This window comes from Castanea sativa, chromosome 8 (genome assembly GCF_040712315.1).
Source record: "Castanea sativa cultivar Marrone di Chiusa Pesio chromosome 8, ASM4071231v1".
Taxonomy (NCBI): Eukaryota; Viridiplantae; Streptophyta; class Magnoliopsida; order Fagales; family Fagaceae; genus Castanea; species Castanea sativa.
In genome coordinates this window covers 49,988,858-50,014,818 of record NC_134020.1, presented here as the reverse complement: position 1 = coordinate 50,014,818, position 25,961 = coordinate 49,988,858, and the positions used below count along the sequence as shown (strand labels likewise).

The following is a 25,961-nucleotide window of genomic DNA, read 5'->3' as shown; positions in this document are numbered from 1 at the left end:
TTCCAAATACAAAAGACTCGCAAGATATTGTGCGGCATTTGGGCACGAGCTTTTGCAAAAAGCCACAGTGTGTTATTAATATTACCGTTGGAATCTACTATTAATTTTCCAAATTGCCTTCTGTGTTTCAAAAGGCAGATCAGGCTATTTGTAGTCCCTAGTTCCAGAACTAGATCTCATCTCTCTGCTACAGTGGATATTGCCGAAGTGAATTGGGTCTTGATTCTTGATGAGAATCGTGGAGTCACTGATCAACACAACGATGAAAAAGCTGCCTCAAATGGTTGTGTCGAAGTGGGTCTTGATTCTTGATGAGCCATGAGGCAAAGCCTCACTGCGAGAAGGAAACTGTGACTCACAAAAATTACTTTGTTGAAGTGTGGGTACTGGGTTAAGCATGCAATATGTGAAACATAGAGTTAGAGAGAGAGGTGTTGAACCTCGAAAGAAGACAAAATGTGAAAAAGTGTGTGTGTGTGTGGAGGAAGATAGAGATAAGGGAGAAATAAAAAAAAGACGAAGCGAAGAAAATGTGGCAAAGAAAAAAAAAAAAAAAAAAGGTGTTGTGTTGGTTATACATTTGGTGTGGGGCAAGGGCATGAACAAATCTTTTTTTTTTTTTTTTAAAGCTCAAAGAAAAAAAAATTATATTAGAGTAATGCTATCTTTAAAATATTTTTACAACAAATTTTACGTAACAATAAATTTTATTATTATTATTATTAAGTAATTTTTTTTAAGTAAGTATTATTAAGTAGCTGATTTAAGTATGAACTAAACTCATTTATATATACATTGTCATTTTTGAAACTTTATAATTCAAACCGTCACTTTTATAAGTACTAGTCAAACGCTCAACTTTTTCAGAAAGCATTTTTTAACAACTTTTACCAAAACTCAGATTTTAAAAAAACCCAGTTTTGTACCACACTTTTTGAAACTCCCACTTTTTCAAAAAGCCCAGTTTCAAAAGGCTAAAACAAGCTCACCCCTAATTTATTTAGAAAGGATAAAAAGTGGAATTGGACAAATAAAAAGTTAGTGATCACAGCTGTTTTCCAGGAAAAATTATTAGGTGCTCTCAGAGTATCATAAATACGTACTTCCCCCTCTCACGTGAATGATGGGAGGAGGGAGTGCATTTAAGGTACTCTGGGAGTACACAATAATTTCCCGTTTTTCAAGAGTCCAAATCTTCTGTCCCACTTTTTTTACTCCACTATATACTCCACAAGTAAAAACATACCACATGTCTATCTATTTCATTAAATGCTAAATTTATGCTAAATAACCTATCATATTTAGGCAATTGAAATAATAGAAGACATAAATTTAGCATTTAATAAAATAGATGGACATGTGGTATGTTTTTATTTGTAAAGTATATAGTGAAGTTAGAAGAGTGAGATAGAAGATTTGGACAAGTTTTCTAGCCGATTGTTTATCGTTTATGGAAAAATGGAAAACTTTATGTCTATTTTAAAACAAGAACCTATTGTTTTCTATTTTATTTAGCCACTTTCTTAAAACATCCACATCAAATTATCTATTTTAAACTCTATTTCATTAAATTATCAATTTTATTTTATCTGTTTTAGATATTTAGCATAAGAACCCATTTTTCTATTTTATTTAATCATTTTTTCAAAACACCCGTATCAAATTATCAATTCTAAATTTTGTTTCCTTAAAATATAAATTTTATGTCTATTTTAGTAAACTACCGTGCTTTTGTTTCCACTCTGAATTTGAACGCTACCACTCTTTACTTCCCAAAAGGTACTTCCCTTTTCACTGGTACACCTTTCCCCCCTTCCATTTCCTTTGAGGAGAGTCCTCAACACTAGGTTGACGAACGGGGTATCCTTGGGGGGGCTTCCCCAACCTCCCTCTTTTGTTGCCGAGGTCAAACCTCTTCTCTGGATCTTTGGTGTATAAGCCCTGCGGCAGCTTAAGGGCCGGATGTTTTCCACTGCATCCTGTATACTTTTCTTTCTTCTCATTAATGGGCCCATGAGCTCACTGTTTTATCAAGCACACGGGCATATTGTTTTATTGATTCCCCCCCCCCCCCCCCCCCAAAACAGTGTGTGAGAAATATTTTACCCATATGTATGTGCTAATGGTTCTGTTGTGGTATGGACTCTACAATAAACAATTGCTGACCATTCAAATTAATTATGGATATTCTGTTGTATATTGAATCTATAACAAACGTCTATAACCAATGCTTGTTTGCTATTTTTTCTTCATACCAAGTGAAATACAGAGGCAAATAAAAAATAAAGAGTGAAATACAGAGAATCATGTTCTTATGGTTCTTTGGCCAGTCTATTGAAAATCATTCTATGAATGTGCTTAGATTTTTTTTTTTTTTGGCCAATCAATATGAATTTATCTTAGACTACATGTGATTCCAACGATAATGCAGTGATTTACAAGAAGGGTCTTAGGTCTTCCTTTTTAGGGTTTGACCTTGTTTCTATGATATTTAACACTAGTCCAAAGTCCTCACCACGTGCTGACATACACCACAAACAAAAATTAACCTTGAAAAACCAATAAAAACCTCAACTGGATAAAAGCCTAATAAAAATAACCAAAGATTTGGGGGTGAATTTCCTTAGCCTAATTTATGAGCTTTTCTTAGCAAACAAACGCACAATAGAAAAACATAAAATAGGTTGAATTACATCTTTCTTTGCCAGTTTAGGGTTTTATTCTTTTCTCCCTAATCTTACGATAAAGAAGCCTATCTCAAATAAATTCGGGCAGAAAAAAATAAGTAATTGAGTGGTAAAAAAAAAACATTTTGTTATATGGAAAATTGTGGAAGTTTCAAAGTTTGTGTTGCAAGCTCTCATGATGTCAAAAAAAAAAAAAAAAAAAAAAAAAAAAACAACAACAACAACGAAAAATTAGTTTGTTTATATTTGTTAGGTTCTAAATATTTAGGATTAAATGTTTAGTTTCCAAATTTTTGTGTGTTGTGAAACCAAGAACAAAAACATGTTTAAATTAGATGTTAGACATTACTCAAGATTGATCAAGTTGAGATTCAAGAACTGTCAATTTGCAAAAAGAAGAAGTAAGCTACTGTGAAGCTCGACCGATCGAAAAATAGGTTTGACTAATCGAAAATCGTGTTCAGTAAAATTTAAATTAAGCCCAAACCCGCGAAAACGTTTAGCATTTCAGTCCAACACTGCTAGGTATAAAAGGAAAACCTTAATTACATTTTAGAAGCTCTTGGAAGACTTATGAGTTACTCCTGTGAGATATGTGAGGTTTCTGTAACATTCTGACTCTACAAGCATCTATCAAAACAAGATCTACAATCAAGAACTGGTAGAAACAAGTTGTTGCATAAAGATCTAATACTGATGGTGATTTGAAAACTTTGAGTGGGATCTCAATTTCACAAACATGGAATTTGTGTTTAGCAAATTCAAGATAGAAGAGTTTGTGGAATCGGAGCTGCATGTGGTCATGTTAGTAATTTCTACAAAAAGTAGCTTTAGCCTTAGGGTTTAAATCTATCGTAAACTTTCATTCTATCATAGTGGATTTTTTTATCTACAAGATAGCTAGGTTAAATCCTCCCTATGTTGTTTAACCTGAAAACTGTTGATTTTATTAGTTTTTTTGGGTCATAATATTATTGTCTTTATTACTTTTCTGCACTAAGTAATATGTTTGCATGTGTTTAACTTAGATCTCATAATTAACCTAAATAACTACTTGGCTAATTCATTAGGTTAAACTAATATGTTTTAAAGGGGTCTAAACAGAACAAACAATATTGATGAAAGAAGTTTTTCCATTTAGTATCCTTTTTTTATTACCTAAAAAAAAACTAATTGTTAACGTACACTCATATATGGGCTTGGCCCATCTAGATTACTTACTTGTAGAGCACACATTGTACTACTTGTACTGCACTCATATTTACTTGCACAACACTCATATGCCTCCTATATAAAGGCACTCATGTATATTATTTTACTTAAGAAATACAATACTATTCAATTAAGTATTTCTAACATGGTATCAGAGCCACTGCTCTGACCTATTCTTCGCAGTCTTGTCTTTATTGGTGTAACTCCATTCTTCATATTGCTTCCGCTGTCACAACAACTGCCACAGTCTTTCGCTGTTGAACCTTCGAGTCTTCCAAACATCGTCCTCAGGTTCCGGACCTGTAGCAGCCGCCGTTGGGGAGTTCGAACACTGCGAAGACCACTACCTTTTTCCGGCTCCGCCATGAATATTGCTCCGAAAAATTTTCCGAAGGTACCACGAAGATCGTCTTGCTCCGATCTACCTGTTCATGAAAACCTTACAGTCATCAGAGCCTCCACGCGCCCTCACGCACCGCCCAAAGTTTCTGCACTGCAGGTCACGCGCCCACGCGCCTCCACACGCCGAACCGAGCCGCCACGTGCCGCCACGCGCCGAAACTCCTTCTCACGCGCCGCCACGCACCAGGTTCATCCTGCTGACGTCAGCCCTAGCCACGTCAGCTTGCCACGTCATCGCTGATGTCACTTCCAACACGTTGCTGACGTCACCTCTGGTTGTTGACCGTTGACCGTTGACTTTGATCGTTGACTTTTTCTGGAGTTGACTTTTTCAGGCCAGGTTCTTCTTACTCAGTTTTTCCCGTAGATTTCATTTTTACAGTCTGTTTTTTGCAAATTGTGTCTCTAAATGGATAAAAAGGAGGTTTTTCTTCCTCGCCCCATCAATACTGTATTGGAGGGGACTAGGAATTACTTATCTTGGTCTCAAGCTATGCGCAGTTTCCTTAAGGGTCGCATGCTCTGGCATTATTGCACTGGTGCAATCACTATTCCTGTGAAGGGGGCAAGTGAAGAAGATGTTGTTTTTCTCAATCGCATGATTGAATGGGATAGTCACAATCACATGATCCTCACATGGATTCGAAATACTTCCATTCCCTCCATCTCCAATTTGCTTCTTACTCAGTTTTTCGCGTAGATTTCATTTTTACAGTCTATTTTTTGCATATTGTGTCTCTAAATGGATAAAAATGAGGTTTTTCTTCCTCGCCCCATCAATACTGTATTGGAGGGGACTAGGAATTACTTATCTTGGTCTCAAGCTATGCGCAGTTTCCTTAAGGGTCGCATGCTCTGGCATTATTGCACTGGTGCAATCACTATTCCTGTGAAGGGGACAAGTGAAGAAGATGCTGTTTTTCTCAATCGCATGATTGAATGGGATAGTCACAATCACATGATCCTCACATGGATTCGAAATACTTCCATTCCCTCCATCTCCAATTTGCTAGGCAGCTTTGATGATGCGAAATCAGCATGGGATATGTTGGCCAAAAGATACTCTACCACTCACGGATCCATGAAATATCAGTTAGTGGTTGAATTGCATCAACTCAAGGAAGAACCGGGGCAGTCCATCAATGACTACTATGATCAGCTTCGCTTCATTTGGGACCAAATTGACCTTTCTGATCCAACTTGGGCATGCTCAAAAGATGCCCAACAATATGCTGCTATTAGAGATGAATTTCGTCTCTATGAGTTCCTGATGTCACTCCACAAGGACTATGAGCCCATTCGAGGTCAACTTCTGAATCGTTGTCCTCCTCCCTCTCTTGATACTGCTGTAAATGAGTTAGTCAGAGAAGAAGCTCGCCTTGCAACTCTTCGAGCCCAGGATAAGTTTAATGTTCTGGCCCTTACTCCTTCCATAGAGCAACCTCAGCACTCAGGTGATTCTTCTGGCTCCAGCAATCGTCGCAGACAGACCAATAAAAAGTTCTGCAACTATTGCAAGCGCCCTGGCCACACTATTGAGACTTGTTACCGTCGCAACAAATCTACTGCTGCAGTTGCTAACACTAAGTCTACTTCGCCAATGCCTCCCATTTCAGCTGAGTCCCAGTCTTCTGGATCCACTATCAACCTCTCACCCACTAACCTACAGGAGATCATAGCTCAAGCTATTCGTATGGCTGGTAATGCATCTCTTTCCACTGCTCTCTCAGTTTTACCCGGTAAGTCTCAAACTTGGCTTTTTGATTCTGCCTGTTGCAATCACATGACACCTCACTCGTCCTTATTCTCCAAACTTGACCCTGCTCCACATCCCCTCAATATTCACATAGCTGATGGTTCCATCATGCATGGGAATAGTCTTGATTTTGTTTCAACCTCCAACCTCTCTGTTCCTGGGGTCTACCATGTTCCTGACCTATCCTATAATTTGTGTTCTGTGGGACAATTAGCTGAACTAGGTTATCGCCTTATTTTTTACTATTCTAGATGTATTGTGCAAGATCCGAGGACGGGGCAAGAGCTTGGGACCGGCTCTAGAGTTGGGCGTATGTTTTCAGTGGACAATCTTCATCTTCCACCTGTTGCTCCGGTGTCTGTTGCTGCTGCTGCTGCTGCTGCGGTGTCTTCCTTACCTTCTCTCTCACTTTGGCACTCTCGTCTTGGTCATGCATCCTCTTCTCAGGTACAACAGTTAGCTTCTAAGGGTTTGTTAGGTTCTGTGTCCAAAGACAATTTTGATTGTACTTCATGCCAGTTAGGAAAACAGCCAGCTTTACCTTTTAATAATAGTGATTCTATTTCTAATAGTATTTTTGAGTTAATTCATTCTGATATTTGGGGACCTTCTCCTGTTGCTAGTATTGGTGGATCTCGATATTTTGTTGTATTCATCGATGATTATTCTCGTTACAGTTGGATATTTCCTATGAAATCTCGTTCTGAAATTTTGCCAATATACAGTAACTTTGCAAAAATGGTTGAAACCCAATTCTCCAAAAGAATCAAAATATTTCATTCTGATAATGCTCTTGAATACACTCAATATGCTTTTCAAGCTCTGTTACACTCCTATGGCACTGTACATCATCTAACTTGTCCAGGTACCTCTCAGCAAAATGGTCGAGCTGAACGTAACTTCGTCATATTCTTGACACTGTTTGTACTCTTCTTCTTTCTGCCAAGGTTCCTCCTCCATTCTAGGGTGAAGCTGTTCTTCATGCTGTTCACACCATTAACCGCATTCTAAGCACTTTCATCCATAATCAAACTCCGTATGAGCGCCTCTTTGGGTCACCCCCTAACTATCATCACCTTCGCTCTTTTGAATCTGCTTGTTTCGTTCTTCTTCAGTCTCATGAGCACAACAAACTTGAGCCTCGATCTAGACTTTGTTGTTTCCTTGGTTATGGAGAAACACAAAAAGGGTATCGTTGTTATGATCCTGTCTCTCATCGCCTTCGTGTTTCTCGTAATGTTGTCTTCTGGGAACATCGCTTGTTTGTTGAGCTCTCTCATTTTCGTTCTTCCCTCACTACCTCATCTGTACTTGAAGTTTTTCCAGAGGAGTCTCATGTTCCTTCTCCAACTCCAATTGATCCTCCTTTAGACTTCTCTATACAAACACCCAATCCTTTTAATGTCTCTTCTGGACAGGTCGAAGATGAGCAGATTGATGACGAGCTACCCTAACTCGAGCCTGGGTCCCTCGCTCCTGCTCCGCCTGAAGATCCTCCACAAGACATTCCACCTCGTCACTCAACCCGGGTAAGATCCATTCTTACACATTTACTTGATTACCATTGTTACACTGCACTTGCTACACTCCACGAGCCTCAAACCTATCGTGAGGCCTCCGCTGACCCTTTATGGCAGATTGCAATGAAAGAGGAAATTGATGCATTAACCAAAAACCATACTTGGGACTTAGTTCCTCTCCCTCCTGGACAGTCTGTGGTTGGTTGTAAGTGGATCTACAAGATTAAGACTCGCTCAGATGGGTCCATTGAGCGCTATAAGGCTCGCCTTATTGCAAAAGGTTTTACACAGGAGTATGGGATTGATTATGAAGAGACCTTTACACCAGTTGCCCACATCTCATCTGTTCGTGCCCTCCTGGCTGTTGCAGCTACTAGAAAATGAGATCTTTTTCAGATGGATGTTAAAAATGCATTCCTTAATGGGGACTTGAGTGAAGAAGTTTACATGCAACCTCCTCCAGGTCTCTCCATTGACTCCAACAAGGTTTGCTGCCTTCACCGAGCATTGTATGGTCTTAAACAAGCTCCTCGAGCCTAGTTTGCAAAATTTAGCTCTATTATTTTTCGCTTGGGTTACACTGCCAGTCCTTATGATGCTGCCTTATTTCTTTGTCGTACTGATAAAGGCACCATTCTACTTCTCCTCTATGTGGATGATATAATCATAACTGGTGATGACCTTAGTGGCATACAAGAACTCAAGGATTTTCTTAGTCAGCAGTTTGAGATGAAAGATCTTGGACATCTTAGCTATTTCTTGGGGCTTGAAATCACTCGTTCCTCAGATGGTCTTTATATTACTCAAGCCAAGTATGCTTCTGATCTTTTGTCTCATACTGGACTCACTGACAGCAAGACTGTTGACACTCCAGTTGAGCTTAATGCACATCTGACTCCCTCGAGGGGGAAACCATTGTCTAATCCTTCTCTTTACAGACGATTAGTTGGCAGCCTAGTTTATCTCACAGTTACTCGTCCAGACATTTCTTATGTTGTTCATCAGGTCAGCCAGTATTTGTCTGCTCCACGGTCGACTCACTATGCTGCTGTTCTGCGCATTCTTCGTTACTTGAAGGGCACTCTCTTCCATGGCCTTTTCTACTCAGCTTAATCTCCTTTTGTACTTCGTGCATTCTCTGATGCTGATTGGGTAGGAGATCCTACTGATCGTAGGTCCACCACTGGCTATTGTTTTCTACTTGGCTTTTCCTTGATTTCTTGGCGAAGTAAGAAACAAACCTTTGTGGCCCGCTCCAGTACTGAAGCAGAATATCGTGCTCTTGCTGATACCACATCTTAGCTTCTTTGGTTACGATGGCTTCTTACAGACTTAGGTGTGTCTACATCCTCTGCTACACCTCTTTATTGTGATAATCAGAGTGTCATTCACATTGCTCATAATGATGTCTTCCATGAACGGACTAAACATATTGAGATTGATTGTCATTTTATCCGTTATCATCTTGTTCATGGTACTCTCAAGCTCTTCTTCGTCTCCTCCAAAGATCAACTTGCAGACATCTTCACCAAGTCTCATCCTAAGGGACGCCTTCGTGATTTGGTTGACAACCTCAAGTTGGTCTCACATCCACCTTGAGTTTGAGGGGGGCTGTTAACGTACACTCATATATGGGCTTGGCCCATCTAGATCACTTACTTGTAGAGCACACATTGTACTACTTGTACTGCACTCATATTTACTTGTACAGCACTCATATGCCTCCTATATAAAGGCACTCATGTATATTATTTTACTTAAGAAATACAATACTAATTTTGTTGTTTTTTTCATAGAAAAATGTGAGACAAAATTTCTTTTGTGGGAAGAGGTGAAGCATGTTAGAGTCTAACATTTACAGTAGTTATAACATTTTCCTTCTTCTTGGAGTTGAAAGTTTAAACCAGTTGGAGTGTCTTTTATGTAGTACATTTAAGATAATATATTATTTAACAAGCATTTCTACATTATAGTCTTGTACACCATACCAATTACATAATTTAAAGAGCATACAAATGGAGTAGAAATTATCATCAGTTTATTGTTTGGAGACAGTCCGATGCAAACAGATAGTTCATAATTTGAGCATAGTTCGTGTCTACTTCTTGAGGAAATTCTTGAACCAACGGGCAGAATGCTTAGGGTATCTTTTATTCCCATTTTCATAGTCTACATAGTTAATTCCGAATCGAACTGTGTAACCTGAGGCCCACTCAAAATTGTCCAACAATGACCATGCAAAGTATCCCTTAACATTTACGCCATCCCTAAATATACCAGAGAAAGAAGTGAAATGTAGTTACAATTCTATGAGAGAGAGAGAGAGAGAGAGAGAGAGAGAGAGAGCACTTACTTGATAGCCCTAAGAAGAAACCGAAGATGTTTATCGTAATAATCAATTCTTTGGTTGTCAATAAGGGCTTCCTTGAGTGACAAGGTGGCATTACTGAACTCATCAATTCCTACAAATATAGTTAGTGGAATTTAGCTTCAAATGGACATGTAATAACTAGCACTAGTGTTCCAATTTTACATGACCTTATGGGATAATAAACGAAAAATGAAGTTAGAGGAAATCACCATTCTCGGTAATGTAAATTAGTGGATTGTGGTATTTGCTCTTTATGTAGAGCAGAAGATCTCGAAATCCTCTTGGATAAACATGGAGCCAACTTGAAGCAGCCTGCAATTATTTAGGCATATTAACATAAGGCCCAAACACAATGTTTTTATCTTTAATTGCAAGGTAAAATATTTTTTTTTTAAAATTAAGATATTCATTATGTCAATGATATGACATCACATATTTATTACCATATCAATGTTTTAAAAAAAAAAAATCATAAATTTGATAGTAGCTTGACTATATCCTTTATGAAATTTCTGAAAGGCTGACCCATTGATGGTAGCTTTACTATTTTCTTTACAGTTTTTCATAATATAGTTTAGTTTTTTTTTTTTCTTCCTCTAACTACTAGAATATATATGTTGACATGTACTTAGCTAGATAGTACATACCGGTGCACCAATGAGGATCCCATTCCGTGAAGCTGCAAAGACAAAAAAAAAGAAAAAAAGAAAAAAAAGAAGAACGGTCTAGTTATTATTACCATATTCGATACATAAGAAACTCATAAGCATGGCTTCAGGTGTTGAATTTGTACTTACTTGTAAGATTAGCTTTAGAATCTGTTGTGTAACTTGCTTTATCACCAGTTACTTGAGGGGCATAAGCTGCATAATTAGCAGTATAGTAGTTTATTCCTAGAAAATCAAATGACCCCTTTAACAGTTTGGATTGCTCTTTGGTGAACTTGGGCAATCTATCTTTAACGAGAGATCTCATGCTATGTGGATAGTCACCATTTATCAATGGGTCCAAAAACCTGCAATAACAAAGAAAATTTTTAACTTTATGCATATTATTAATCTATTAAATTTTTACATACTTAAGTTGAACAAATTTTAAAGAAAGCCACTGAAAAGGTGGTGTGATTTAATTTGAAAGCGACTACTTCATCTTAATGCATGGTCAAAAAGAAAATTATAAGAAATAGTGTGTTTGGATGCATTTCCGTGATTGGATTATTGCTTATTTGCTAAAGGTAAATAAATGAGATGAATGCATTTTATTGTGAAAGTTCAAGATGCGGGCTGGTATATATATGCTAAAATACTAAATGAAAAATATTTGAATGAAATTTCCTATATCTGATAAAATTAAACTATTTAATAGTTTTTACATTTAGAATCTAACTGAATTTGGACTTTTCGGTTTTTACATTTAATAATTCTCTTAGCACAAAATTAAAAATTAAATAAAACATGTAGCGCAAAATTGAGAATTCAGTTAAATCTAATTGAATTTTTTCTAAATTTTGAATATTAATATATATATATATATACACACACACATACACACATACTAATGAATAATAACTTATTTTAGCATTTTAAAAAATTCATGACTTTATTCTTTTTTTTTATTAAAAAAAACATATATATAGGTGCTACCTACACCCAAGCAAAATTTCCGACTATTGTCCCTGACTTCAATATATAATTAATCACTGGGAGATCTACTTTTGATTTTGCCTTCATTTCGGTTGAGAAATTTTGTGATATGGGTATGATTAACAAATTGTACCCATTAACTAAGTTTTTCAAAAGATAGAATCCAAATCTTTTATCTCAATTTCCCCGCTCCATTTTATGCTCTACAAATAAAAACTTGCCACTTGTAAAAACTAATTTTCTGCCCTTTTTTATTCAAGTTTCCTAAAATAAATAAATAAATAATCATACTCATTGACCAGCCACCATCACTTGTCCACCACTACCAAATCGCCAACGTAATCAACGGCAAACATGGCCACCAAATCCACCTAGCCCAATTTGTGGTAAACCAGAAAAAAAAAAATTACACCAAAATTTCCAAATAGCCAAAGCAGTATCACACATTCGTAATGGTTACAGAGTAGACAAACAACACTGAAGCTAGAAATTTTCAATTTGGCCCCAACTTAATTCAAACAACTTCTCATAACTTCTAAGCATAAATTAAACCCAACTGACCTATTCGGCTACTCCCACCTCTATATTCATCAAAAACCCCCAATAACAAAATAATTTCAAGCAATCGAACTATAATTTCTAACCAAAATTGATCTTTGTAAATCAAGTTCAAAAATTAAGTCACGGGCATCTAAATTTTCTCAATGTAATAATGCCTCTCAATCTGTAATCTAAAATAGCACTTTCACTTTGTTTCCTCTCCTCAGTTTTCACTATAACCAAATAGTATGGCTATGACTGGCGGTGTTAATGACTTTGGCAATCTTTTGCCAGTGTCGTCGGCCAAGGTTGATAGTGGTGGCTGGTAAGGATGCGTTATGTTTTATTTTTAAAATTTTTTATTCATTTTAAAAAAATTATTAGTAAAGCATAAAAGGAAACCGGGAGAGTGAGGTTGAAGATTTGGACTCCAAACTACAAGGGTTAAATTATAAAATGTAAAATAAAATCCATAAAGCAAAACTTACCATCCCAACATGAAATCAAGAGCACGTAGCGCAGCATCCTGATCTTTCTTTGCATCAGAGAATGGCACAAACCAGTGACTCACAAGTGTTATCCCTATCACTCCTTTCTGCTCTGCCTGCATGGTGAACATTTTTTTACACTAAAAGCTTATGCATGGGATTTTGTATATTTATCTAAGTTAAAGTTCACTACAATTGTTCAAATCAGTTTCAGAAATTGCTATCCAGATGGTCTTGTATCATCTATAAACCAAGTTTAACCAAAAATTATAAATTTGACATAGTTACGGGGAAGGGGAATTTAAATCCTAAATGTCTCCATCTGAGACACTAGGAGATATAAGATGAGCTACATGGCTCTTGGCATATATTTAGTATCAATTAGCATAACTTGAAAATATTTGGTTTTAATATGTTAAAGTTTTGTAAGTCGAACCTGATATTTTTTCTTGTACACTTCAACGGCGGCTGCATGAGCAAGTAACTCGTTGTGTGACACCAAATATGGCTCTGTCCCTGAATTCCCACCAGTACAATTTAGATTTAGCCAAGCAGAGCATCGACCTGGTGCAAACGATCCTCCTACATAACCACCACTGCTATAGCTGAATGGCTCATTTAGTGTGATCCAATGCTTTACCCGATCACCAAATTCCTTGAACAAAAGTTCCGCATAGTCCCGAAAATCATCACTGAATATTAGATGCATAAATGTTAGATTAACATTTTGGGGGGCAAATGGTGACTTACTAATTTTATCATAGTATTGAGTTTGAACTTGTCTCTCCACTCTACATCCCATTATTTTTATAAATAAATTTTTTAAAAAATCTCATATATTAAGCTCCACCAATGAATTGGGCCCCAATTATTAAGGGGACTTGAAATCAATATATGAAATATTAGAATAATGGATAAATTTAAAATTTTAAGGTGTTGACAGAAATGGTAGGTTATCACAATATTATTGTCCTCAATGGCTCAATCTTTAATTTGTTTTTATTTTTAATCCAAAAATGGTAGTAGTATAAATAATTATATATGATATGGTTATTATATGTAAAATGTCTATAATCAGTGGAGAAGAGGGGTGGATTATTGCGTGAATTATTCTTCTTTTTTTTGGGGGGGGGGGGGGGGGGGGTGTAATTTGTTGGCGAATCATTCACTTACACAATATGCGGACTTCGGAAACCACCATACTCATCTTCTAAGGCTTGGGGAAGATCCCAATGGAACATTGTTACAAAGGGCTTTATACCTACATTCAGTAATAGAAAAATAAAGTGTGCATTATAAAAAGTTAAATAAGTTGATGATATTTTGGAATTTTATTATTGATTCTTGACCTTTGCTCAGCAGCCTATTGATGAGCTTGTTGTAATACTCGATTCCTTCCTGATTCACACCGCCACTTAGTTTTCCTTCTGAAGTTAGTCCCAAAAATGAGATTGTTAGGAACATAATATAGTCACAAAACAATAGTCAATCCACTCCAACCTAATATGTGTACTTGATGGTACCCATTTTTATGTCCTTTTCATTTTATGGATATAAACTTTTACGGTTTATGAAAAGGATAATCTTACTTGACAGTACTCGAGACCATGAGATTGAGAATCTGTATGCATCTAAATTCATCTTTTTCATAATCCGAACATCTTTCTGCAATGTATAATCACAACGTATATAAATTGTTAAAAAAATCTGAAATATAAATTTCTTATATTGTGATTATCTTGTACTTGGTTAGGCATGCTACGTATTTAGAAAAAGGCATATGACAAACATAATCGGGCCCTAAAAATCTAGAAAAGCCAAAACACAAAAATTAACAACTAATTAGGAGCTAATATATTTATATTTATATATATATATATATATATATATATATATATATATAATTTAGTGGTGAAGCTAGGATTTTAGGTCGGGGCCAAGATTTAAAGACCATATTTTAAATATAAAAAAACAAAACCTAAAAAAAATCAATATTATGAAAAGAAAAAAAAAAAAAAAAAAAAAAGCAAACAAGCAAATGTAAATAACTATAAGTTGCTACAAGACTCTTGGCAATTAGTTGCTAATTAATATGAGTTGTTTTCCTTCCAATTTTATTATGAATACGAAATTTTATTATGAGCAGGAAACAACATATATACCTTGTAGTAATGATATTGATCGTTAGCTAAATCTCCACTGCTTCCATCCTTTATTCGTTCTGCAATTTCATTGTAAGTTAATATTGAGTTTATAAAACACTAACTACCGCATACCCTTAGTGCGATGATCACTTTACAATTATAAGTAGTTGTGATGCACAGGAAGTAAGGGCTGAGATTCAAGTATAAGTACTTATGGTACACAGGGAGCAAGGGCCAGAGTTCAAGTCTTTAAGAATGTGCTTCACACATATATATACTTAGATTAGGCTAGAGTAGAATTTTTATCTTAAAAAAAAAAAACAAAAACACCAAAGGATTGCTTTATTTATTTATTACCATTAAAAAACTGGTAATATACAACTTAAGCCATGAGAAAAATGGAACTAGTACTTAAGCCTCACATCCATAACATATAAAACTTATTTCTATTTTGGGGTTCCGTTATGGAAGAAAGGATCCTTTACGTGAAGTTTAGGAATGTGAAGTTTTACCGTTTACGTTGTTGTTGTTATTTCTTTCTTTATTTTTTATTTTAAAAAAAAAAAACAATTGGGGATAAGTATCCTCAAACTCAGTCATAGATCTGGATAAAACAAAATAAATGGAGTAGATATTGTTGGGTCAACAATATTTAAATAAATATTATTAATATTATCTTGATATTTGTTTAACTTTTAATAATGATGCAAAATCTAAATAACTTACTGTTAAAATTTTTAAATATACCTTTATTAATAATGTAGAAAAATCTAACAATTATAAAATATTCGGCAACAAAAATACATTTGGAGACCCGGGGTAGTATGTCTTTGGTGACGAGATAGGTACATTGTTTGACAAAAAACATTTCATTACTATAGGCATATTGTTTGTTGTAGTTACGGGTGTTTACCAAACTTCTCAAACTGTATGATCTCCTCCAAATTGACCAAAACCACCAACAAATTGGACTAACCACACTGCATTGCAAGTGGCAGCAAACATATTTGTTTCATGTTAAAAATAATTTCGTTTGGGTTAAATACAAAATCAAAAGTTCAAAACCCAATCCCATTCACTTCTCCATCTCATTTTCACTGTCAATTTTCTCTTCTGATACCATTTTAAAAATAAACTTTAAAAATCTATAAAATTGTATAGACTATTATTTTACTCAAAATTTAAATAATATGATAATCTGTACATTGAGAAATTTATATATATAAATTAATTCGTAAAATTAACGAAATGGAGATGCCTTGAAATAATTATTTCTAGAATTGAATTTCATCATAATATTGCATAATATTTCATTCGTAATTCATACTTTTAAGTAGGAGCAAACCTAGGATTTTAAGCTAGAGGGGTCAAAGTATAGGGGGGAAAAAAAACCAAATAGGTATTCATATAATATTAACAAACTATCAACCCAGATAAATAAACAAAATCATTATTTTTTAATACATTAAGATGCAATCATTTTCCAACAACGACAAAAAAAAAAAAAAAAAACATAAAATAATATTGTTTCTTAAGAGCATTAGCTATTGCAAAAAAAAAAAAATTATTTTCACAAACCAAAAATTACTTTTTCTACTTTAATATGGCATTTGAAATGTCTCGTATAGTAATGTTTTTGGTATTTGGTGTTCTACACACTAAATATTTTGCATTTAGAACACTTGATACTAGTACTCTAATACTAGGTTGACTAGGATTTTTATTTTTTATTTTAAAGTTTTCTTTTTGTTAAGTTCTTGAGTTGAGTAGTTGCTAGTTGAGTTAGGCTAATTAAAAGGAAGGAGGTCTAAGTTTTGAAAGAGGGAAGCACAACTCTATAAAATAAAATAAAATATATTTTTTTTTCTTTGGGCAGGGGACCCAAATTTTTTTTTTTTTTTTCTTTTCCTCTAGGCCACCCTGGATACGTTCCTACTTTTAAGTTTCATATCGTTGGGGGAGAGAGAGAGATAAAAAGAAGAGACTTGGATGTTTTGAAAGAGGAAAGCGCAACTCTAAAAAAATAAAATAAAATTAATTAATTAATTAAAAATAATAAAAAAAAATTTCTTTGGGTAGGGGGCCCAATGTTTTTTTTTCTTTTTTTTTTCTGGGCCGGGGGGGGGTGTGGGCCTTGGTACGTCTTTACTTTTAAGTTTCAAATCGTTGGAGAGAGAGAGAGAGAGAGAGAGAGAAGAGACCTGGATGTTCATGAGTGTAGGTGTCCCATATACTTGGTCCTCTACCATCTTCTTTTGCTGCACCTTCGTACTGGAAATTTGAAAGAACACACATGTGATTATAATAATATTCATCATATGCTTGACATCCCAAGCCATTTGAAAAAAAAAAAAAAAGTATGATACAAATTAACATAGAGAAAATTTTGACTTAGTTACCTGATAAGCCGCTGCTGCTGTCCCAAAAATAAAGCCTTTGGGAAAACTGGTACGGTTGAATCTAGCAGACTCATGGCTTGATGAAACAGTAATGAAATTAGTCAATAAGCCAAGAAGAACTAGGAGGCCTGAGATTGGATAGCCTTGTGATGCCATAATTGATTTTGGTTTTTTTTTTCCTCGTCGCACCAGGTTTTTTTTTTATAGAGGAGCACTACATGATCTAATTTATTTAGGAAGGATAAATAATGGAATTGGATGGATAATATGTTAGTGATCATAGCTATTTTCCAGCTGATTGTTTATCGTTTATGGAAAAATGGAAAACTTTATGTCTATTTTAAAAGAAGAATCTATTTTTTTCCTATTTTATTTAGAAACGCTTTTAAAACATCCACGTCAAATTATCTATTTTAAACTCTATTTCATTAAATTATCAATTTTATATCTATTTTAGATTTTTAGCATAAAAACCCATTTTTCTATTTTATTTAATCATTTTTTTCAAAACACCCATATCAAATTATCAATTCTAAATTCTATTTCTTCAAAATATAAATTTCATGTCTATTTTAGTATAACTACCTATTTTTTCTATTCTATTTTAGTATGGCTACCTATCAATATTAATTTTTATAATTGTCTCACTCTCTTCATACTCTGTCGCTTCAAACTCTATTTAGATAAAATTGGGATTAAAAGGTGTCGATAGCTTATTTTATCCAACCTCAATCAATGTGTCAGAAATGCTGATTTAGACCCTAAAAATGTGAAAATCGCATTTTTAAAACCAAAAATAGAGAACCACATGAAAAAGGTCATGTTTATCCTCATCAAATGTCAAAACAAACCATCCAAGATTTTAAACTCCCAAACTTGCCCTTTTTGACTTTTTGATCCAACCAACTTATTGAGATACTCAACCATCTTAAATATCATGAAAGTTCTTTTGAAACGACAGTTCACTGGCCAAAATCAAATTTAAAATGGATAAAATATATTGAAATTACCAAAATCCTGATTAAATATAGGTGAAAATACACTTTTAATCTCTACATTTTGGGAAAATTCTCATTTTGGTCCCTAAATTGATTTTGCTACAAAAGTAGTCCCTAAAAAAAAAAATTCATTCTATTTTAGCTCCTACCGTCAACCCATTAACAGAAACCTCCTACATGACAGATGGAGTGCCCTACTTGCTGATATGGCCAACGTGGCCATTAAAATATTATTAAAAAATTATCTGGCATTTTTTAAATAACATGTCAAAAAAATTTTAAAATAAATTAAATTAAAAAAAATTCTTAATGTTCTTCATGTTCTTTAACTTGTTCTTCAATTTACAACTTATTCTTCATATTGTTTCCAAATTAAACTTAACAACCAAGAGCTCAAACCCATCACAAGAACACAAACCCAGCAACCCAAAAACTCAAGCCCAAATCACTAGAACTTAAATGAAAACAAGAAGAAAAAAATTAAATCAAGGGATAATTACACTCTACCCACCTGTAGTTTGCCTCTAATTTGATGTGCCTACCTGTGGTTTAAATTTTGACACTTTACCCACCTGTGATTCCCACAATTACTCTGTCGTAACCCACCTCTCCCTCAGCCGTTACTCTAACACAAAATATGTAAAAAAAAAAAAAAAAAAAAAAAAAGGCCAAACAGATCAAAACACACTCACTCCCAAAACTCACTCACTCCCATCCAACCCAACTTGCTCACCAAACGAAGATCCTACATAAGGCAACGCGCTTCCCTTGAGACTCTAGACCAAGAACCATCTGGGCTTTGACCGTGCAAGTAACCCGAGGAAGAAGGAGCTTTGATTCTAGGTTCTTCTATTGCTTAGGTGAGTTCATTGTGCAATAATTATATTTTTGATTTTTTGTATTTGATCTGTTTGTTTTCTCTTGATTCTGGGTTCATCTATTGCTTGGGTGAGCTTTAAGTTTTGGTTTTTTACTTTCATATGCTCTGTTCATCTGATTTTTTGAAACCTAGGGTTTTATTATTATTTTTTTTCCCGAAATTGGGTTGTTGCAAGGACGATTTAAATGCAAATCTTTTTTTTTTTTTTTGTATTCATCAATGTGGGGCTGCTGGACCCTTCCTTCATCAATATGGGGCTGCATGAACCTAGGTCTCTTTATCTTGTACTTGTACTTTAACTTTAACTTGTTTTAGTTGAGATTATCCTTCCTTCTAAGAGGTAATGATGCAGGTTACATACCACTTTCATATATAGTGACTAGAAGATCCTTTTGAGCATGATTAATTGAGGGATTGAGAAGAACATAAACAGGACTTTCATTGATATCCATCAACTGTTACAAAAGAAAGTTTGTCACAATTAACTAACATTTGAAACAACATCTTAATTAGTTAATAGGAGTCTATAATAGTATTGTATTAGAAGCAAAAATTCTATATGTTACAAGTTTGACTTCAAGTAGCTTTGCTTTGATGTATTATCATAAATTGATCTCAGAGGTTACCAAAGATGGAGATTTGGTACTCTTGCAGACTAGCTATCACACTCTTTTGGTTGAGTTTTAATTGTACTGATGGTACTTCAAAAGTCTCTATTTTATTTGGCTAATCATGGTACTTGGGTTTTTATTCATTTAGCTTCCCCTGTCATATACAACTATGTTCTTCTGTTACCTAGTAAGATTCCAACCATCAATACTATGAACACAACCATTTTCATGCTCAATTTCACAATTATGAGTAATTGACAAAAAGTAGTGGGTCAAGTTAATAGGTGGGCAAAAAGTGTCCACTAGCACAAGTTAACAAACTGCGAAATTTGACATAGATTCAGTCACTTTGTGTTTAAATAATAATGGAGCCAATAACTTTTAGGTCAACTGACACTTTTTGGTATTTTTAACATAGATATCTAGAACTCAAATTATGTTTATAATTGATTTATATAAAAATTAATAATAACTTGTCACTTTAGCAAACTGGGGAAAAAATTTGTGTTAATAATATTATCATTAAAACATAGGCAAAGATCTAAATGAATAGTACAGTTTTATGAGACACTTTACATTGGCAGGAATGCATTTGTCCACAAGGGATTTCATCAAGAGCCAATGCACTTGGAACCTTCAGAGGAGTAAATAGGCCAGTCAGTTCCTGTGGCTTTCCAAAACCTAGCTCTACTTACCCGATTAAGCCTTGCACTGTTTCTGTATTTCCTATCCCTAGGGCAGTAGAAATACCACTCTTTTTCTATGTCTTCATCAACTAGCAATGGCTCTACAACTAGTGGTTTCTACCATGCTAGAGATGGTCATTTATGTACCCTTAAGAATTGTGCCCTACGAACAAGTCGAAAAGCTGGTAACTATGGAAGGAGATTCCTCGATTGTAGTCAATTTAATGTTAGAAACAATTACATTGTTGTATTTGAATTGAATTGAATTATTAGTTATGATTAATTGTGAACTGTGAAATTAATTGTTATAATTGTAATGATCAGGTTGGTCCCAAATGTGGCTTATTTCAGTGGGTGGATAACAAAACTTGTAAGAAAGACCGTAAAAGGATAAGTATTCTTGAGAATGAACTGCAGCTTGCAAATCAGAGAGAAATGACAACTAGGGAAATGGAAGAAAGATCTAACCGGAGGGAAAGAAAAACTCATGAGCCTTATGTAGAAGTTATGGAGAAACTTAAGAGGGTTAGAGAGAGTGAGAGATTGCACAAAGTGGCACTAGTTTTATCATGGTTATTTTTCATTTTTGTAATGTTGTTGTTGTGTTTTGCCTTAGTGAACGACAATGTATGGGTGAGGAGCCTTAATCTGCCATGATGCTTGGGGGGGATGTTGAAATGTTATTAGGTAATTGAAATACAAAGTCCCTGAATGGAACAATGTGTTATGTGGAAATGTGGAAATGTTATTGGCACAAAGTGTTATGTGGAAATGCTAATGGCACAAAGTGTTACGTGGAAATGTTAATAACATGAATGGAACATGTTGGTTCAATACATACACCTGTGTCAATGCAAAATTAATTTATAGAACATGGAACATGTTTGCTGTGTCAATGCACACTTGCCCATAAATGGAACATGTTTTACACATACACATGATTTGTTGTGTGAATACATACACCTATGTAAATCCACCAAAAGCATAAGACAAGCAAAACACATAGTCTTGTGTAAATCCACCAAAAGCAAAGACAAGTACAACACAACAAAATACTTTATCCTATGTCAATGCACATTAACATTAATCAAAGAGAAGACAGTCATTGTGACTTTATGTCACATGCATACAAAATTGCCAATATTGTTTTTGGCACATCTTGTGACTTTACACATCTTCCAACCAAAACCCAACTACTAGTCCACCACACGTCAGACATACACATCTTCCAACCAAAATTGCCAATATTGTTTTTGACACTTGACCATGCTTAAGCAAATACTTTAAGCAAATACATTAAGCATGGGAACTATAACAAAAAAAGTGGTTGAAACTTTAACATCTTCCATCTTCATTTACTTCTTTTGGTGCCCTTGCCAGCTGCCTTCTTGCCCTTTCTACCAACTAGTTGAAACTTTTTTGGCCTTAATACACTAAACTTTCTGCCTTTAAACCCCCTAGTAGCACCACCACTGCTTCCTTGACTTGGTAATCCACTAGTGCTCACAGATACACTTGGTTGCATAACCAAAATCCAACAGTTAGCAAGATGGTCCAACAATAGCAAGTAAGAGGAAAAAAATAAACAAAATAGAAGAAAGTAGAGGTGCCTGAGATGGTAAAGAATCCCATGTCTCTCTAGGGGTATGGAAACTCGGTTGTGAGGATGAAGAGAACTAGTTGGCCCTAGATCTAGTTGGAGGTTAAGTTGCTACCTTAGATCTATTGTTTGGTGCTAGTTAAGATGCAATTTGACCAAAAGCTCTATATGCAGGCTGAGATGCAGTACTTGATGGCTGAGATGCAGTTTGAGGTGTTGCAGTCTGCTTTGTTTTTGTAGATTTACTGCCTTGTACCTACAATGAGGGTTGTACAAGTTATATACACATGAAATACTTGAGGAAATGAATATAGTTCAAAGCATGGAAATACTTACAACTTTTGATTTAGCAAGTCTATCTCTTCTCTGCCATGGAGTTTCACCAGTGATGCCTGCCTTGCACGCTCTTGCATTATGTCCTTCTTTCTAGCACTTCCCACACTTGATTGTCTTGTTCGTCCTAGAAACTCTATAAGGGTTCCTTGGCTCTTCAGGATCTCTTTTTCTTTGCTTTGGTGGTTTGCCAGTTGGTTTATACACATGAGGAGCAATAGAAGCAGGTTGGTTAGTCTCAACCCACTCAGACTGGCCAAGCATTGGTTGTATTATCTCTTTGTAAGTTTAAACAAATGTCTCTTTTATGTAACAAGGATGCATATAGTCCTCCACTTTCTCCAGGTTCTTAACAATAGCAAAGATCCCATGTCCTTAACTTCTCTAATTTGTCTTGAATATTAGGACACACATTTCCAGTGTATTTTGCTATACCTTTCATCTTTTTGTATTGGTTGTTCATGAACCTAACTATGATCCACTCCAACATTGCTAAAATTGGCTTATCCCTAGCTTCTAAGATCATGGCATTAAGAGACACTCAAGTTATTAGCTAAACAGTCACACAAAGCTCTACTACTAAAGTGAGACTTAGACCATTGTACAGGGTTGATGTCAGCAAGATACTCTCATGCCTTGACATCCAAATCCTTCAGTTCCTGCATTCTTCTCTCAAACTCCCTAATTGTTGTGGCTCCAACATATCTCCACAGTGCATCCTTCAACTCCAAGCCCTTATGATCCACTTTAAAATTATTATAGATATGTTTCACACAATACCTATGCTCACAAGTTGGGAACAACATCTCAATTGCAGGTATAAGGCCCTAATTCATATGCAAAACAGATCAAGTAAATATGTTAGTTAAACATGTTGAAATGAACTGACGCATGTATTATTGAACTTTAAATATGTGGGTTAAATATGTTAGTACAATTGTAGGTCATACCTTGTGTCTATCAGTGATGAAGACCAGATTAAGTTGCTCTGGATTCCCAATGTGAAACCTGCTGCAAAAACCATACCCATGACTCTTTGTTCTCTTGCTCAACAACAGCAAATGCAACTGGGAAAATGTTATCATTTGCATCTCTAGCTATGGTAGAAAATATTTGCCCCCCAAATCTCCCTTTTAAGGGGCAGCCATCTAAACCAATGATTGGTCTACAACCTCCCAAAAAACCAAATTTTTGTGCATTATACCTGATATACATTCTCTTAAATTTGGGCTGTGCCTTTTCATCTTCCATTTCAGTTTGCAAAATAACCCTACTTCCTTTATCATTCAATCTTATCATCTCTGCATAATCCCTAAGCTTCCCATATTGCATTGTTCATCCCCAATAATCAAGTCAGTAGCTTTCCTTTTTGCCCTATACACCTGACTATAACTTATGTCAATTTCAAGTACTTGCTTCACATGATGTTGAACACCAACCACTTTCCAATTGGGATTTTTGTCAAACTCCTGCATAAACTTCTTTGCAACATGACTTGAAGTCACTTAGCTGTGTCTGAAGGATGTAGGGCAGGTGCACTCTGGATTGAATGTTTTTATTTGGAATGTCAACTCCTTAGATAGTTGAGATGCATAACACCTCCATCCACATTCATTTATGTCATAAACTAATATCTTCTTCTTCTCATTCAGCTTGAACTTGATATCTACTGGCTTCTTTATAGCATATTCCCTCAATGCCTCCCTAAATACCTTAGATTTCGGAAACTTCATTCCTTTCTTTAACTCTAGTTTTCTCATGTCAGTTTGGACATTAAACTCAGGTTCTTTTCCAACATTTAGTGCTGACTAATCATCACCAGACCCTACTAGACTTTCCATGTCATCTTCAAGAGGTGGGTCAACCCATTCACCCTCTTCAAGAGGTGGGTCATTGTCAGCTGCAGAAGTCCTATGTAGGGCTGCATACATAGGTAGATCCTCATGTGTAGATGGTCCATCATCTCCCTCAGAGGGCCTATGTGGGGCTGCTGCATTGACACTAACTCCATCATGTGTAGATGGCCCATCATCTACATTTCCAAATACATCATCATCAAAATCTGGCCCCTCAAACCCTTCCTCCAACCAATCAAAATCTTGTCCACCACCTCCTTCAGCATCCACATTACCTCCCTCATGCATCTCATGCACATCATCATCATTCTGACCCACCTCATGCACATCATCACCATTCTGAGGTGCCTCATGCACATCATCATCATTTGCTACTTCCTCATTACCAAATGGTTGTTCTCCTCACCACCCTCAACATATAGTGTTATCTTATCTGTAGGCCATGCAACATGAATCTCACACATATAAGCTACATCATCATCTCCATCTATAAGCCTTAACCCTTGCTTCAAATTACCTCCAAGAATAAGATAATGAAATCTACTTGTACTAATTGCCCCCACATTAGAACAAATACCTTGTATTTCAAAATAACTAAGTTTATCTAGGTCAACATTATCAATAAAAGAAGTACTACCTCCTAAATATACCAAATCTGGGTTCCACACAAACTGGCCACCATGATGAATCTCAAAATTGAATGTCAAGTTAGCCATCTGCATATAAAATACAACAGAATAAAGTATGAGAAGGGTTGCATGTGGAAAAGTATCATGTGGTCTTGTGGTCCACACAAAGCACAACACGGAAACAGACAATATTATTAAAAGTTTTTGTTCTGTTTTTGGGAGACAAACCCATGGAAAGGGAAAGCAAAAAAGCAATAATCAATAAAATGGTTCAACAGCTCCACATTGAAAAATAGAAGCAAAAACCCAATTTCATGAGAAAGCATAGCTTAGAATTGAACCTGTCTGCATTGCCCCTTGTTTTCATTTTTATTTTTATTTTTATGACAAGCATATTCCTTTGTTGGTGACTGAAAATGGATGTAATTGGCACAGAACATATTTTTATGACAAGCATATTCCTTTTTTCACATTTGGTTTGAAAATCAGAATATATATGTTGGCACAGAACATATTCACAGTATGTAAAACATAGTAATCCTTAGGTTTAACAGAACAAAAAGCTTGTACTTTAGGAAGCAAAAACCAGTTGTTTAACAAATTCCATGATAGATCACAACTTGTACTTTAGGAAGCAAAAACCCAGTTTGATGAAATTAAAACATAGTTGTTTAACAAGCACTACCAGTTCAATCATAGCACTACCAGTTCCATGGTTAAGCAAAAACCCAATTTGGAAGAAAGAATTTTAAAACCCAATTTCAAACCCTAGATTTCAAAAATTAAAAACTAATAATCCTAATCTACCTGCAATAGCTAAACAGAGGAGCAACTATGTCTCCTTCTTCCTCGGCTCGGTTTGCATGCACTATCAAAACCCAGTTATCTTAAGCAAAGCGAAGCACATTGCATTGTCTTAGGTGATTTTGATCTACCTGCCACAGTTGAACAGAAGAGCAACTGTGTCTCCTTCTTCCTTGACTCGGTTTGCATGCACGATCAAAACCCAGTTATCTCAAGCGAAGCCCATTGTAGGATTTTAGTTTGGTGAACAAGCTGGATGGGAGTGAGTGAGTTTTTGGAATGAGTGTGTTTTGATCTATTTAGGCCTTTTTTTTTTTTTTTTTTTTTTACATATTCTGTGTTAGAGTAACGGCTAAGGGAAAGTTGGGTTACAACAGAGTAACGGTGGGAATCACAGGTGAG

At 35.5% G+C, this 25,961-nt stretch overlaps 1 protein-coding gene across 1 annotated transcript; it reads right to left on the bottom strand.

Annotated features, from left to right (window-relative positions):
- Window positions 1–9,627: 9,627 nt before the first annotated feature.
- Window positions 9,628–17,366, bottom strand: LOC142607593 (beta-glucosidase 12-like). The gene is made up of 13 exons (XM_075779136.1): window positions 17,163–17,366; window positions 16,965–17,034; window positions 14,782–14,840; window positions 14,209–14,284; window positions 13,969–14,046; window positions 13,793–13,880; window positions 13,056–13,311; window positions 12,620–12,735; window positions 10,746–10,963; window positions 10,596–10,627; window positions 10,158–10,260; window positions 9,931–10,039; window positions 9,628–9,844 (listed from the first exon to the last, which is right to left on the bottom strand). The coding sequence occupies exons 1-13, from the start codon at window positions 17,316–17,318 to the stop codon at window positions 9,676–9,678; spliced, it is 1,530 nt and encodes a 509-aa protein (XP_075635251.1). The 5' UTR covers window positions 17,319–17,366; the 3' UTR covers window positions 9,628–9,675.
- Window positions 17,367–25,961: the final 8,595 nt, after the last annotated feature.

Bases quoted from the DNA above. Each gene is read 5' to 3' on its own strand.
- LOC142607593 (XM_075779136.1), bottom strand. From the start codon at position 17,318: ATGGCATCACAAGGCTATCCAATCTCAGGCCTCCTAGTTCTTCTTGGC. The intron at 17,035-17,162 runs GTAACTAAGTCA...TCAAATTTCCAG, and splicing joins CAGCAGCAGCGGCTTATCAG to TACGAAGGTGCAGCAAAAGA. The intron at 14,285-14,781 runs GTATATATGTTG...TATACATTGCAG, and splicing joins ATCAATATCATTACTACAAG to AAAGATGTTCGGATTATGAA.